Here is a 15,748-nt window from a genome sequence, read left to right on the forward strand (position 1 = left end):
AGCTTTGTGTGCTTACGATTAGGTGCCTGACTCTGATGATGTGGGTCCGAATCCCGGATGGAACTCAACCCAATAAAAGATATTAAAACCTGTACTTAACTGAGAAAGTGTAATCCCAAATATAACAGGTTTTACATTTGACCACTTTCTAAATGACATTGTGTATTTAGAATGAAGCAGTACTCGTACTGCTATTGTACTAGATATTATTAATACTCCGTTTCCCTGAATAGCAGTGTAACTCAAACAATACTGATGACTAATACTCCGTTTCCCTCAAAACACAGCACCTCAAACAAATGATGACTGTTACCTAAGCCACAAACATGTTGTGAGAAAATGTATCATCTAATACCTATATTAAAAAGAAAAACAAGAAAACGTTTATAATCATAAAGTAAAGAAATGAGACAACACACGTGGAGGTAGCTGTCGTCATTTTATATAACTTTCAATTTAGATATGAAGCATATAAGCCTTAACAAAGACAGACATCTCATGAACGCGTCACCATTTCTCTTTTTCACCACCTCTAAACACAACGCATGACCAGTGTGCGAAATAGTTTCCAAACTTTGCTTGCCAGTCGGGCTAGCTATGCCGGAAGGTCGATAAATCACTGTAGTCTAGATCTACTGTAGGCCATTAAGTTTGACAATCATGATCTCACAGGGGCTTGTAACGCTAAAAAACTGCCATCAAGGTATATACTGTCGCTGAAGGAGTCTTAGTACCATAAGTGACAGTATATACCTTGATGGCATTTTTTAGCGTTACAATTAAGCCCCTGTGTGCTCTTCTACAATCTGGTGATAAAAAAGCCTGAATTCTCGATATTGTAAGGGAGATAACTCTAATTACGGTTCTTTCTAGAAATTAACTCCCCTTGGAGTGTGGGTTTCTGGGTCGCGCACCTGCAGCAGACGAAATATATAACTCAGGTTTCTTGATGCATGCTTGAGCGCTCACACCTAACAATTACCAGGTGTGTCAGTTTTGGAAGTAATTTTCGAAGTTTAGTGTTGTCAAATGTGGAATAACATCCGAAAGAATGTCAGGAAGTTACATAACGAGGTAAATGCTGCTTGCCTGACTTGGATCAACAGCAACAGTTTTGCATCGTCAAATGCCCAAGTTTTGTTCCGATGTTCTGCGCCCCGTCATCGTCGAACCTTCAGCACCAACTCTATCAACGTTGATAAAGGGTGTGTGAGGTATTACGCGAAACACAGTTTCCTCTTTGGACACGTAAACCGGTACGTTTTTGTCAGGACTATTATTGTATATAAAGTCATTGAAGCGGAGGTAAAATCGTAATGTGTACCATTTGGTAATAACTTTACATTTATATTCACACAATTTGTTTAATAGTCACAAAATGATATAAAATGTATCAGTTATTGTTAGTGCAACCTTCTGATCAGTTCATTAAATGGTTGATTTACATTTTGTGGTGTTGTGCAAAGTATATATGTTGATGTTGTTAAAGTTAAGAATCTGAATAGCTACATATACATTATTGTCTTAAAGACAATGGGATTGTAGTTATCTATAGAAAAGGAATATACCCTCCATCTAACATGACACTTTTGGACACTACCGCCTCCGTGGTGTAGTGGTTGGAGCGTCCGCCCGGAGAGCGGAAGGTCGTGGGTTCGATCCCCGGCGTCATACCAAAAGACGTTAAAATTGGTACTTGTTGGTCCCTGCCTGGTGCTCGGCATTAATGGGTACAACAAGGACTGGTCGGCTCGGAGTCAGTATAATGTGTCTGAGTGGGATATTCATGCTTCACTGCGGCATGGTATCTCAGTGGGTTAGCACTATAAAACCAGCTTCAGTCTGGGCTAGTACAAGCAGCCGCAAATACACATACACACGCATGCATGTCATCATATGAGCTAAATATTCTCAAGCACGACGTAAAACCCAATTTCACCTCACCTCACCTTTTGGACACAACATGTAAGCTGCCATTTCTGTTTTGATTTCCCCATGTCTCTGTTGATCAAACCTTCTTTGAATTTGTGCTGTCTCTATTCCACTCTTCACTTGCAATAATGAATTCTGTCTGTTCTGAAGGTCCTGTTTTTATAGAAGAAATATCCTCACAAGCAAAACCATGGCCTCTTCCTCAAGTAGCTGGCAGAATAGACTGGCCCTGGAAAAGTCTCCATATCTTCTTCAACATGCTTCCAATCCAGTGGACTGGTAAATATGTGCATAATTGTCTATTTAGTAAAGCATAGTTCACTTTATTACACATAAAACCTGATTCTGTTACATACCCATATTGGAGCAGTTTGTTCAGATAGGCATGTTGCAAACCATGTCAGTATATACTGGTTGGACTATAGCTCTATAAGTTTCTGAATGTTATAATTCAGTGTTTTACCAGATGCAAATTTGTGAAATGTGTATTATGTGCATTGAAATTGAAAATGACAGAAACTTTTATTCAATAAATAAAAATGAATACATTTGACTGTGGAGCTATATGTTCATTTTGAGAAGCTTGAGTTAAACTTATACTGTCAAGTCTTACAAAACCAAGTAGTCTCTCAAACAAAACTAGTATATTTGGCCAATCCTTTGGTGACCCATCATATCCCCAAAATATTTTTCTTGTTTCATAAGGTCCTTTTTCAATTTTGAAGTTATTTGTAAATGCTTTCTCTTTGCCTATACTTTTATTATGGAGATCTACTAAAATTATCTACTCAATGAATTTTACAAATGTCAAATTGTCAATTGTTGCAGGTATCCCTGGGGACAGGAGGCCTTTGACAAGGCGAAAGCTGAGAACAAAGTGATATTCCTGTCTGTAGGTTACTCCACTTGCCACTGGTGCCATGTGATGGAGAGAGAGTCATTTGAGAATGAGGAAATTGGCCGAATCCTGAATGAGAACTTTGTCAGTATTAAGGTTGATCGAGAAGAGAGACCTGACGTTGACCGTGTATATATGACATTCATCCAGGTGGGTGCACTCTAGACTAATCAGTCACTTTCATACGATTCTTAATATTTAATAGATGTGTCAATTCATAGTTTAATTTGTTTTAGATCATTTAAGCTCCTGCAATTAATGTTTTGATGAACTGTTTCAATACAGAAAATGTATGTTTATTATAAATAAATGTGATCAATATGTTTATTCAGATACATTGGTATAATGACATATAATGTATAATTGTTACTGTTTTGATACATTCAAAATCACAATATTTAAATGTATATTAATTTGTACACTACTCCTTGAATACTTAATCACTAGTCTGTGCACTTTATCAATATCAAATAGTATTAACGCAAATTATGCAAAACATTTAATCTTTACGAAGTGATAGAAGCGTTCATTTTTTTCTGTGCCACAGTATATATTCATATACAGTTGTCACAATTCCCTGATTCAGTGAACCATATTGTGACACCTCGTTATTTATCAATGGATTAGATACATTAGTGAGTTTAATCTAACAGTTATCAGTAACACTGATTTCATTGTTATAAGGAAATTTAGTTTAAATATGCTTGTTATCGATGTGTTTCTGTGTTGCCAGGCTACAAGTGGTGGAGGTGGCTGGCCCGATGAGTGTGTGGCTGACACCAGACCTCAACCCCATAGTTGGAGGAACATACTTCCCTCCCAATGATAAGTACTATGGAAGACCAGGGTTCAAAACTGTACTGCAGAATATTGCTGAGAAGGTGAGTATGGTTTTCATTTAATTTAAATGTGGAAAGAAGTTACATTTTGTAAAAGTTTTAATTTAATAGACTTAATCAGTGATTTATACCATAATTTGAATCCCTTCTATTTCAGTTACTCCCCTATGATTGGCATTTCATGTACATAGATAACAGTTGGACTGACTGACTGAGTATGGTTTTACGCCGTTTTTAGCAATATTCCAGCAACATCATGGCGGGGGACACCAGAAATGGACTTCACACATTGTTCCCATGTGGGGATTCGAACCCGGGTCTTCGGCGTGACGAGCCAACGCTTTAACCATTAGGCAACCCCACCGCCCCGATAACAGTTGGAGAGAGTAATCATTTTAACAACCATGTAACTCATTGTGACTGTAGCTGTGCTTTGCTCATTCAGTGATTGTAAGTGAAGGTCTAATTTCCCTTCTTATGGATTGATTATGGTTTGTCTGTGATCACCTGTCTAAGGTACTACAAGTCATAGACAGAGTTACATCCCTTAGGCTAACCAGGAACCTATGATCATGGGTTCAAATCAAGGATGCTCCCTCATTATGTTTCTGGGTTTGCTGCATCTTACAGCTGTCATCAGTTCACCAATGTGATAAATGACTAAAATCTTCTTAATATCATACTTTCTTGTTCAAATTGTTCAAAGGGACGTAAAATATAATCCACTCATTTCGTCACAGTAACCTTTGGCTCATGTTGTTGATCACTGGATTGTCTGGTCCAGACTCGATTATTTACAGATCTCCTCCATATAGCTGGAATATTGCTGAGTGCGGCATAAAACTAAACTCACTCGCTCACTCACTCGGTAACCTTTGGTGCGGTACATATTGTAATCAAATGGAAAAAGATATATTGTTTCAGTGGATTTGTGACATAGACAGGCAGATATATTGATAAATAGATAAAGTTTCAGTTTTACTGTGTTTTCTCTTGTTGCATAAGGTCCTTTTCAATTTTGAAGTTATTTGTAAATTCTTTCTCTTGCCTATACTTTTATTATGGAGATCTACTAAAATTATCTACTCAATGAATTTTACAGATGTCAAATTGTCAATTGTTGCAGGTATCCCTGGGGACAGGAGGCCTTTGACAAGGCGAAAGCTGAGAACAAAGTGATATTCTTGTCTGTAGGTTACTCCACTTGCCACTGGTGCCATGTGATGGAGAGAGAGTCATTTGAGAATGAGGAAATTGGCTTGAATCTTGAATGAGAACTTTGTCAGTATTAAGGTTGATCGAGAAGAGAGACCTGACGCTAACTGTATATATGACATTCATCCAGGTGGGTGCACTCTAGACTAATCAGTCACTTTCATACGATTCTTAATATTTAATAGATGTGTCAATTCATAGTTTAATTTGTTTTTAGATCATTTAAGCTCCTGCAATTAATGTTTTGATGAACTGTTTCAATACAGAAAATGTATGTTTATTATAAATAAATGTGATCAATATGTTTATTCAGATACATTGGTATAATGACATATAATGTATAATTGTTACTGTTTTGGTAAATTGAAAATCACAATATTTAAATGTATATTAATTTGTACACTACTCCTTGAATACTTAATCACTAGTCTGTGCACTTTATCAATATCGAATAGTATTAATGCAAATGATGCAAAACATTTCATCTTTAAGAAGTGATAGAAGTGTTCATTTTTTCTGTACCACAGCTAGGCATCTTATATATTCATATACAGTTGTCACAATTCCCTGATTCAGTGAACCATATTGTGACACCTCGTTATTTATCAATGGATTAGATACATTAGAGGGTTTAATCTAACAGTTATCAGTAACACTGATTTCATTGTTATAAGGAAATATAGTTTAAATATGCTTGTTATCGATGTGTTTCTGTGTTGCCAGGCTACAAGTGGAGGAGGTGGCTGGCCGATGAGTGTGTGGCTGACCCCAGACCTCAACCCCATAGTTGGAGGAACATACTTCCCTCCCAATGATAAGTACTATGGAAGACCAGGGTTCAAAACTGTACTGCAGAATATTGCTGAAAAGGTGAGTATGGTTGTCATTTAATTTAAATGTGGAAAGAAGTTACATTTTGTAGAAGTTTTATTTAATAGACTTAATCAGTGATTTATACCATAATTTGAATCCATTCTATTTTAGTTACTCCCCTATGATTGGCATTTCATGTACATAGATAACAGTTGGAGAGAGTCATCATTTCATGGGCGGATCCAGGAATTTTGAAAGGTGGGGTTCAGGGGTTAAAACCCTGAACCCCACTTGGCCTCCAACAAAAAAAAAATTCAATGTGGACTTAAGTCATTTTCAAAGGGGTTCGAACCCCTGAACAAACACACCCCACACACCCCGACACACCCCTGATCCACCACTGCCATTTTAACAAGCATGTAACTCATTGTGACTGTAGCTGTTCTTTGCTCATTCAGTGATTGTAAGTGAAGGTCTAATTTCCCTTCTTATGGATTGATTATGGTTTGTCTGTGATCACCTGTCTAAGGTACTACAAGTCATAGACAGAGTTACATCCCTTAGGCTAACCAGGAACCTATGATCATGGGTTCCAATCAAGGATGCTCCCTCATTATGTTTCTGGGTTTGCTAGCATCATACAGCTGTCATCAGTTCACCAGTGTGATAAATGACTAAAATCTTCTTAATATCATACTTTCTTGTTCAAATTGTTCAAAGGGACGTAAAATATAATCCACTCATTTCGTCACAGTAACCTTTGGCTCATGTTGTTGATCACTGGATTGTCTGGTCCAGACTCGATTATTTACAGACCTCCTCCATATAGCTGGAATATTGCTGAGTGCGACGTAAAACTAAACTAACTCGCTCACTCACTCGGTAACCTTTGGTGCGGTACATATTGTAATCAAATGGAAAAAGATATATTGTTTCAGTGGATTTGTGACATAGACAGGCAGATATATTGATAAATAGATAATATTTCAGTTTTACTGTGTAAATAAATTTATAGATATCTCTGGTTAGTGTATAAGTCATCCTTGGGAGACGAACTCAGTGAGCATGATCGAGTTCGAGGCAATGTTTTGTTTATCCCAGTCTTGAATTATAACTAGTAAGATAATTACAGGTGTAAGAAAAATGAAAGAAAGATGGCAAAGCTGGAGAAATTACACAGTATAACTCTTTCTTTGTTTCAGTGGAGAACAAAGAAAAATGACCTCGAACAAAAAAGTGAAGTTGTCAGAAGCTCTCTGTCGAAGATGACTAATGTCAGTGACAAGGGGGAAAATGCTTTGCCTTCAGAGCCCCAAGTCATGAAATGCTTTGGTATGCTTGTCATCAGCTATGATGAGGAAATGGGAGGATTTGGAAAGGCACCAAAATTCCCTCAACCAGGTAAATATGAGACTTTTGAGAGTAAATCTCCTTGATTTAATAAACTGGGCTTGATTGTTCAAGATACATTTGACTGAATCAGCTCTTCATGTTTCAATAATAGGGGCTTGGTAATTTCCTACATTTGGATTCATGGACAGAATATCAAGATACTGTTTACCTCTGCTTACTGATGGCTATATAGTGTGTTGCTGTATGCTACCATGGCCATGTCATTCTGAAAGACATTAGTAGATGTTGTTACCAGCAGTCATAATTAAGGAGATGGCCAAGGAACGGGCAGATCAGAGTGGTATCGCATCTCAGTGGCTAGAACGATCAGTTGAGAAAGTAACCAAATGGTGCAATAGTGTTAGGACACTATAGTCCGTTTGGCTCAAAAGTGGACCGATGAATTGCAATCTAACTTGAAAACTAATAAACATAAAATACTCAATGAAACGCTGATCATAATCAAAACATCATACCCACTCTGTGAGTTTTTTGCAGAATTTTTGTCCTAAAATCAATAAAGTTGTTTAACAAACTATCATTAAAATATTGACACAGTTCACTGTTTGTTTCGAGGGAGGAGTGCAGAAAGGGACAGCCAGGTGTTCGAGAACGGATGGAGACAGCACAAACAGGTTAATGAATAAATATTTGTCTGTGAACGCTGTGCTTCTCGAACACCTGTCTCCCTCTCTGCACTCCTCCATCGAACACAGTGAACTGTGCTGATAGTTTGTTGAACCTTTCTTGTTTTTAGGACAAAATTCTCAAAACTCACTTGGTATGATGTTTTGAAGCGTTCATTGAACTGTTATGTTTATTAGTTTTCGAATGATATTCATCGGTCCGCTTTTGAGCCAAACGGACTGTACATTGCTAAAGCAATAGCATGCTTTTCCTAAAGCATGTCTAGAGCAATACAGTTTGTTTCAGTAAATTTCAACTTCTTGTTCCGCTTCTATGGGAGTAATCGCGACAGTGAAGAAGGGCAGCATGCCCTGAACATGTGCAGCTATACACTGAAGATGATGGCTAAAGGTGGCATCCATGACCATGTGGCTCAGGTGAGATGTCAGATCATTCTCAGGAATTAAATCATTTGCTGAATAATCAACAAACCAATAATTATATAACTTCTTTGGGTGGCATTTTAGAAGTTGGGAAGTTCATTCCTGCTTGACAACGGTACAAGAATCTGTATCGAAACGTCGCATTCACGAATAAAAAGAAGTTGTCATCCATAAAGCTTGTTCTATACAATAATTATCTGTTATTGAATGGTGATTCTCCTGTCTTCCTTTGGTAAGACACTAATTAACATCATTCATTCAGGGCAGACCCATAAAGATCTGGGTTAGAAATGGTCTTCAGCCTGCTTGTTGTAAGAGGTGACTAATGGGATAGGGAAGTTAGGCTCGCTGACTTGGTTGACACATGTCATAGTATCCCAATTGCGTAGATTGATGCTCATGCTGTTGATCACTGGATTGTCTGGTCCAGACTCATTTATTAGCTGGAATAATGCTGAGTGCAGCGTAAAACAACAATCAAGCAAACAACGTTGGAGGACAGATAACATTCTATAGGATATCCTTATATTACTCATTCACATCATTAAAGAGTAAATGAAGAAAAACATGTGCAATTTCAGCCCTACAGAGGATCTTCACTGTAGACAAAATATTATTCAAATGATGTAATGAAATCAATTTGGAATCTCAAGAACATTGGATGACATCATATCATATTTTATCTCAATTATAAGGCACTGTGTTGTCATAAGGCTTTAGCTGAGAATTGAGAATCAGTAAAATGCACATGTGTAATTATTTTAGAGTTAATGCCTTGTTAAGGTAATGCAACACAGATGCCACTGTTATATGTAGCGATACCGCAATAGTAATGGTGTCTTCACTACAGCTATAACCTAAAGGTGATGAATGGATCATAACATGTGTTTGCTTTGTTCAAATTTATACAAGACTCATGAAAAAATTCAGGTTTTTTACCCCAATGAAATTCTTATATTTTGTAAAAATGTATAACACTTTCACTCTTGTAATTGTCCTTAGTATATATCACATACATACATACATACATACATACATACATACATACATACATACATACATACATACATACATACATACATACATACATACATACATACATACATACATACATACATACATACATACATACATACATCAGGGGTGGAAATAACCCATTACCCGACGTCCGAGTCCAGTGTTTTTTTCTGTCGGGCAAGCAAATTTGTATATCACACAGTACAGGTGTCCAGTTGACTTTCCAATGTTTATTATGTTGTTTATTTAAAAAATCAGCAAGAAAACGGTTGGTATAGTAGGAAAATAATCAGGGCAAGTGACTTTACATGTACCACTGTACCGGAGTACACTAGCAATTTTAAACTTATTTCCACCCCTGATACATACATACATACATATGCTATAGTCTTGGGAAAGTTTGTTTTGTTCATGCTTGATAACCAATTGTTATAGTTTTTAAACAAAGCATTTCAAAGTTTCTTTAACTTATAGATCATATGTGATTTCCTCTGGTTGTTCTGTTAATGTTCAGGGCTTCCATCGCTACTCCACAGACAAGTTCTGGCATGTGCCCCACTTTGAGAAGATGTTGTATGACCAGGGTCAGCTTGCTGTGTCCTACCTTGATGCCTATCAGGTGTGTATTGTAGACATACCTGGTGGAAGAATTATGGAGTTTGTCGTTTGAGATTTTGAATGAAACACTTTGATTGGGGAATAAATATTAATGATGGTGATTATTTTATACACATAATGCGCACTATGAACTGGTGTAAACTGGTGTAGTGGTTAGAGCGTCCACCCGGAGGGCGGAAGGTCGCGGGTTCAATCCCCGACCGCGTCATACCAAAAGACGTTAAAATATGGTACTTGTTGGTCCCTGCCTGGCGCTCGGCATTAATGGGTACAACAAGGACTGGTCAGCTCGGAGTCAGTATAATGTGTCTGAGTGGGGTATTCATGCTTCACTGCGGTATGGTATCTCAGTGGGCTAGCACTATAAAACCAGCTTCAGTCTGGGCTAGTACAAGCAGCCGCACATACACATACACACGCATGCACGTCGTCATATGAGCAAAATATTCTCAAGCATGATGTTAAACCCAATTTCACCTCACCTCACCTATGAACTGGTGTATTTTTCTACTGAAGAAATTTTGAAAATTTTATATTTTGCAGTTTCAAGTCAAGATATTTTACATGAGATATCATGTAACAGTGTTTGGTTTCCAGATTAAGAGAGATTGGGTGGTCGGAATTGGTGCATTGTATAATGATTGATTATCATGCAGTAGTGATTAAAGAAACAAACAAAGCATTATAATTCTGGAAATCTGTCATTGTTGCTGTTTTCCTGCAGATTTTAATTTTGATTTGTAATTTGTCACATTGCCATTGAAAGTACCAATTTACTATTTCATGTCTTTGTGAGGAATAGAAAGCATTTATATACATGAGGCAACCATTTGGTTTTGTCATCAGTCATAATCTCAGTTGTATTCAGGGCTTTGAGGATTATCCCTTATTGCTTTGGAAAATATTATATACATTTGCATAATTTATGCACATATTTAAAAGGCCACATTATACTCGTAGAGACAACTTTGTCTTCTTATTTAGACATTAATCAAAGTTTCTATAATGAAATGTTAAAACTCCTGCAGTAATTAGTAATTTTTAACCTATATTTTACAGGCTACCAAGGACAACTATTTTGCAGATGTTGCCAAGGACATCTTCCAGTATGTGTCAAGGGACTTGAGCCATCCAGTGAGTGCAGCAGTGTTAGCAGCCTAGTAAATTGGTTTTAAGTACTGTCGGAAATAGAAAAACAACTTTTTTTCACATTTACATCTACAATTGATGTAGACAATATGTGAAAGTGTGAAATATCTGTTAAACTAAGTTTGGCTTAACTACAGTCTCAGTGGTAGGGAGATAGGAAACATAGAAAAAGGTCTTTACTGAGGAGAGATTAGTGCATAAATGAGCAAAGCGACTTATTTAGAATAGACAATGGCTATATGCAAATTAGTGTGAGATGATATTATATTACAAAGGATACTTTTTAAATGTCCATTTTGAAATTAGCCTTAGCTTCATTATAAATGTTAGCTGATGTAAAAAATAATAACTTTAATACTGAAACTAAGAAGGATGTAGCTACCGTGGTGTCTCACTATCACTATAAAGACAAACAGGTAGGAGGGATCGTCTCGAAAAAAACAACCCAGGACAGGTGTCGCAGATGGTGGTTGGGGTCTGGCTGGGGGAGAGAGATATCAACTAAGATATGATAATCCTTTAGGGAATTAAACTGGGGAAGTATCCAGCATGTCATAACAATTTACAAATAATATCCAGTTCTGTCGATCTTCAACTGATCATGCCACCTCTGTATTTTGAGACATTTATTACGATGGCTGATTTAAGTTTTTTCAATGGGTACCATACTCATTTACATATCTCAACATAAACCTTATAAAAGAAAGACATGCAAGATTTTAATCAATAGATGAGACATATTCAACACACATGAAAAAGAATAAAATATCTTTGAGAGGGCAACTCATGTCAGATGGGTCGATGGTCGTCGTCATACCTGGCTGAGTGACCTAATGGCCATCTATAGTCTGATCTATTGTTTTCAGCAGCTATTCGTATTTTTTCTCAGTTATGCCCAATTTTATGAGTAAACATGCTTTTCTGGATATCCTATTACGCATCCCACTGAACGCCCAGTAAAGCTGATATAGTTATTTCGACACATGCATGCTATTCGCAATTGTGTAAGTTTTAGGGATACAGAGTAAGAGCATAAAAACAGTTTTTATCTATTTCCGACAGTACTTAAGCAATCTGATTACATGTTACCTCAAATGGCAGTGGCGTAGCTGCAATCTTTTCATACAGACTACCGTGAAACACAATCACTGAAAATGAAAGTGAAACTTTTGAAATGATTTACAATGTTCAGTACTATCTGGATTTACAAAGTTTTATTTATGAACTGTATTGATACAAATATCAGATGTCATCATTATTGAGGGTCATTTATTATCTATTTAATAGTCAAATAGAGCTCAGACCTAACCTGTACATATATATGTTTAAAGTGGAACTTACAGAACTTTCAGCTACATTCCAATGACAGAAATGTGATCATGGTTTTGCCCTGTTCAGGCAGGTGGTTTCTACAGTGCTGAGGATGCCGACTCCTGCCTGACAGTAGTGCCACAGACAAGAAGGAGGGAGCCTTCTGTGTGTGGACACAGCAGGAATTGCAGGCACTTCTACCTGACAGGCTGGAGGGACATGACGACAAGACAGAAGCAGACCTGTTCTCTCGGTACTACAACACTCAAGACACGGGGAATGTTGATCCCTACCAGGTACATCATCATCATCATCATCATCATCATCATCATCATCATCATCATCATCTTGCTAATTGTCAGCATTTTAGCACTGCTATATCAGTAGTAGTATCGTTGAGAGGAAACATCATTAATGATTATCAATATTAAAACTGTGTCATAAATAATATTGTACATAGTCTTTTGTGATAAAATAATTTACTCACACAATACACAAGTTGTAGGTCTTTATTCATTGGGTGCTTCTAAATTATTTTCAGGATGCTGTATTTTAAGTAAATTCATCCATGCATTTCACCGCTCACAGTGATGTGACTCTTTTGGCATTTTCAGTTCAATGTTACTTTTCTGATACTTATTGATAATCGATCGATATTTTAGTACTGATTATCGATCTGTATGATCTATATCGAGAGCCAGCCCGATATATCTGTGCAATAATTTTCAATCTTTCCCAGTATACTGTTCCACAGGAGCCATACTTTGGTATACTGATTCCCTTGGAACACATTTGCATGAAGAACATATTAACTCTCACATACATACTGCACTGCTAAATTACAGGGACAGTTTCTAAAGGGGAAAGTGCAAAATATACAGGTTAAGAAATGATCATTTGAGTTTTTCATTGACTTCACTTTCAGGATCCACATGATGAGTTGAAAATGCAGAATGTCCTGATAGTGCGAGATAGCGTGGAGAAAGTAGCTGAGGTGTTCAACTTGAGTGTCGAAACCGCAGAGCAAGTCTTGCAGAAGTGCAGAGATGTGTTGTTTAATGTGAGACTGACAAGACCGAAGCCACATCTGGACAACAAAATGGTGGCTGCTTGGAATGGTGTGTCTTTAGACATTATTGTACCAGTACACATGTGAATGATATTGTATGTCAATGGCAAACCAGGTTGAAATTGACAAACTGTGAGCACTTTTTAGCACGTCAGCATCATGATGGTCCATTGTATGTTATTGATCCCTGTGTTTCTCTATAATACTGAAGTCTTGAATACCCAATGCCTCTCAGAATGTGCTTGAATGTAACAAATGTTATGTTTGAGATACACATTTTTGTGTGAGTACAAATTCTTCTTTTTTTTTAGAAAAGTACACAAAGTATGTGATATGGGCTATGAGTTGTCAGACATCATTTTGAGAAGCCTCTGTGGCTCATTGGTTAAAGGTCACATGCAACCAAAAAATCAAACATAATTAAAACACAATTATCACTTCTTCATGACATATAATATGCATTGCTGATTATGAAAAAACAAATAAACAAAATTATAAGCGTATAATCGCAAATCAAAAGTGCAATATTTTGTACTTGGGTTTACCTGTCTCGAAACGAAGCAGCCGGGATACCGAACCCAGTCAGAGCGGATGGGTGTGCACTCAAGTGTAACGGCTGGTTCATTAGCAGATGCCGCCTGCACGGGTCATTGTGTGTGTATATATAGAAAGTTGGGTTTTGTAAATACATGCTCATTTTTTGTGTATAACATTTTGCAATCAACATACATCATAACATGTCATGTGTTCAAGTATCACACCTGCCTGTCTGTGTAATTACATAATGTGACAGAGACCGAACTCGGGCCATAAATCAATGCGTTTTGTTTATGGTGTATAGCCTGATTGGTGTTAAGTTCAAATTGCATGTGGTCAGTGATCGCAGTTGTGTATTGGATATTGTCATTAGCAGACAGGCAGGCAGACACACTGGTGTCAATAAAACAAGACATTGAGTTTTGTCTGTGACAGCGACATATCTATATCACAGTTAGAAATCGTGTCAACTCTAAATAATGCTTTTAAGTATCGAACTGAGAAAGTGACTCGGTAAGAAGAACAGGTGGTGAAATAGACAAATGAAATTATATAAACAGTTTATTTACTGTCATAACATACAAAAGCTCGTGAGATATCAACAAAACATTATGAAACTAGCTCACACCAAAGACTTCACCGAGTATTCACCAGACAGCCCGCTTCCATGTTGCGCGAACCTATTTCACTGCGCACGTGCTATGAGCGCAGTCAGCTGTTGAAACACGTATTCCCCAGAAAAGTCTGGGGAAAAGTAGTGAAACGTTTGAACTCCGATTTCACGCGTTTTTTTTCATCGTGTTATTTTTCAACTTTATAAGTTGAATTTGCATTTGTGACGCTTTGTTTCGGTAAGTCCATACCGAAAGGTATCAGAATCTGCAAAGTTGTGTTTTACGTTGCATGTGACCTTTAACATCACCGACTTTGTGTGCTGTGTATTTGGTGCCTGCTCAGAGTGTAGGTTTGAGTCCCAGATGGGACTCAAGATCACCACGAAACAGTACTATAATTTGTACTTTACTGAGAAAGTGTTTGCTCACATATACTCATGAAGTCAACCAACAAAAATAATAGACTTAATATATCTCTCCTCAGTAGACAAGCAGTGCAGTGGGTCAGTCTTGATTAAGTTGCCATCATTGCATGCTGTAGGTCTGATGATATCCGGCTATGCCCGAGGAGGCCAGGTCCTTGGAGACAGCCGGTACACTGACCGCGCTGTGAAGGCTGCAGAGTTCCTGCATACACAGTTGTACAGGGTGGATACAGGGGTGCTGCTCCGGAGCTGTTACACCTCACAGCAGGATGGCGTGGATCAAATGTAAGCACAGTTTGGGTGTGTGATATGTCGGTCATTGCCTCTGTGTACCTGTTTTGTTACATTGTCACAAACCTACATGTGTATTGTCCGATTATGGTCTGCCCAGAGTGCAGAAGGTCGCGGGTTCGATCCCTGACTGCGTCATACCAAAACATGTTAAAATATGGTACTTGTTGGTCCCTGCCTGGTGCTCGGCATTAATGGGTACATCAAGGGCTGGTTGGCTCGGAATCAGTATAATGTGTCTGAGTGGGGTATTCATGCTTCACTGTGGCATGGTATCACAGTGGGCTAGCACTATAAAACCAGCTTCAGTCTGGGCTAGTACAAGCAGCCGCACATACACATACACACGCATGCACTTCGTCATATGAGCGAAATATTCTCAAGCACGACGTAAAACCCAATTCCACCACCACCACCTATTATGACACAAATCCCTGTTTCTGTTTGATGGTATGATTACAGAGCTGACAAGTGTAGCTAAAATGGATGTATAAAACTCAGAAACATTCCATTAGATAAAAAAAATACCAAATGCTGTTTCTTTAACGCAGCCTTTGA

General features: G+C 37.7%; 1 protein-coding gene across 1 annotated transcript in view; it reads left to right on the forward strand.

The window, feature by feature from the left end:
• The first annotated feature begins 894 nt into the window (after positions 1–894).
• LOC124261460 (spermatogenesis-associated protein 20-like) overlaps positions 895–15,748 on the forward strand; it is a 42,003-nt gene continuing 27,149 nt past the window's right edge. Inside the window, 12 exon segments of the mRNA XM_046695775.1 lie at positions 895–1,256; positions 2,083–2,211; positions 2,761–2,980; positions 5,608–5,754; positions 6,900–7,098; positions 8,023–8,153; positions 9,691–9,795; positions 10,854–10,928; positions 12,342–12,372; positions 12,375–12,550; positions 13,180–13,372; positions 15,016–15,184. Coding sequence (XP_046551731.1) covers positions 1,030–1,256; positions 2,083–2,211; positions 2,761–2,980; positions 5,608–5,754; positions 6,900–7,098; positions 8,023–8,153; positions 9,691–9,795; positions 10,854–10,928; positions 12,342–12,372; positions 12,375–12,550; positions 13,180–13,372; positions 15,016–15,184 — 1,802 coding nt within the window. The 5' untranslated portion in view covers positions 895–1,029.

Source organism: Haliotis rubra, unplaced genomic scaffold (assembly GCF_003918875.1).
Source record: "Haliotis rubra isolate DU_JTF1 unplaced genomic scaffold, ASM391887v1 Scf8, whole genome shotgun sequence".
Taxonomy (NCBI): domain Eukaryota; kingdom Metazoa; phylum Mollusca; class Gastropoda; order Lepetellida; family Haliotidae; genus Haliotis; species Haliotis rubra.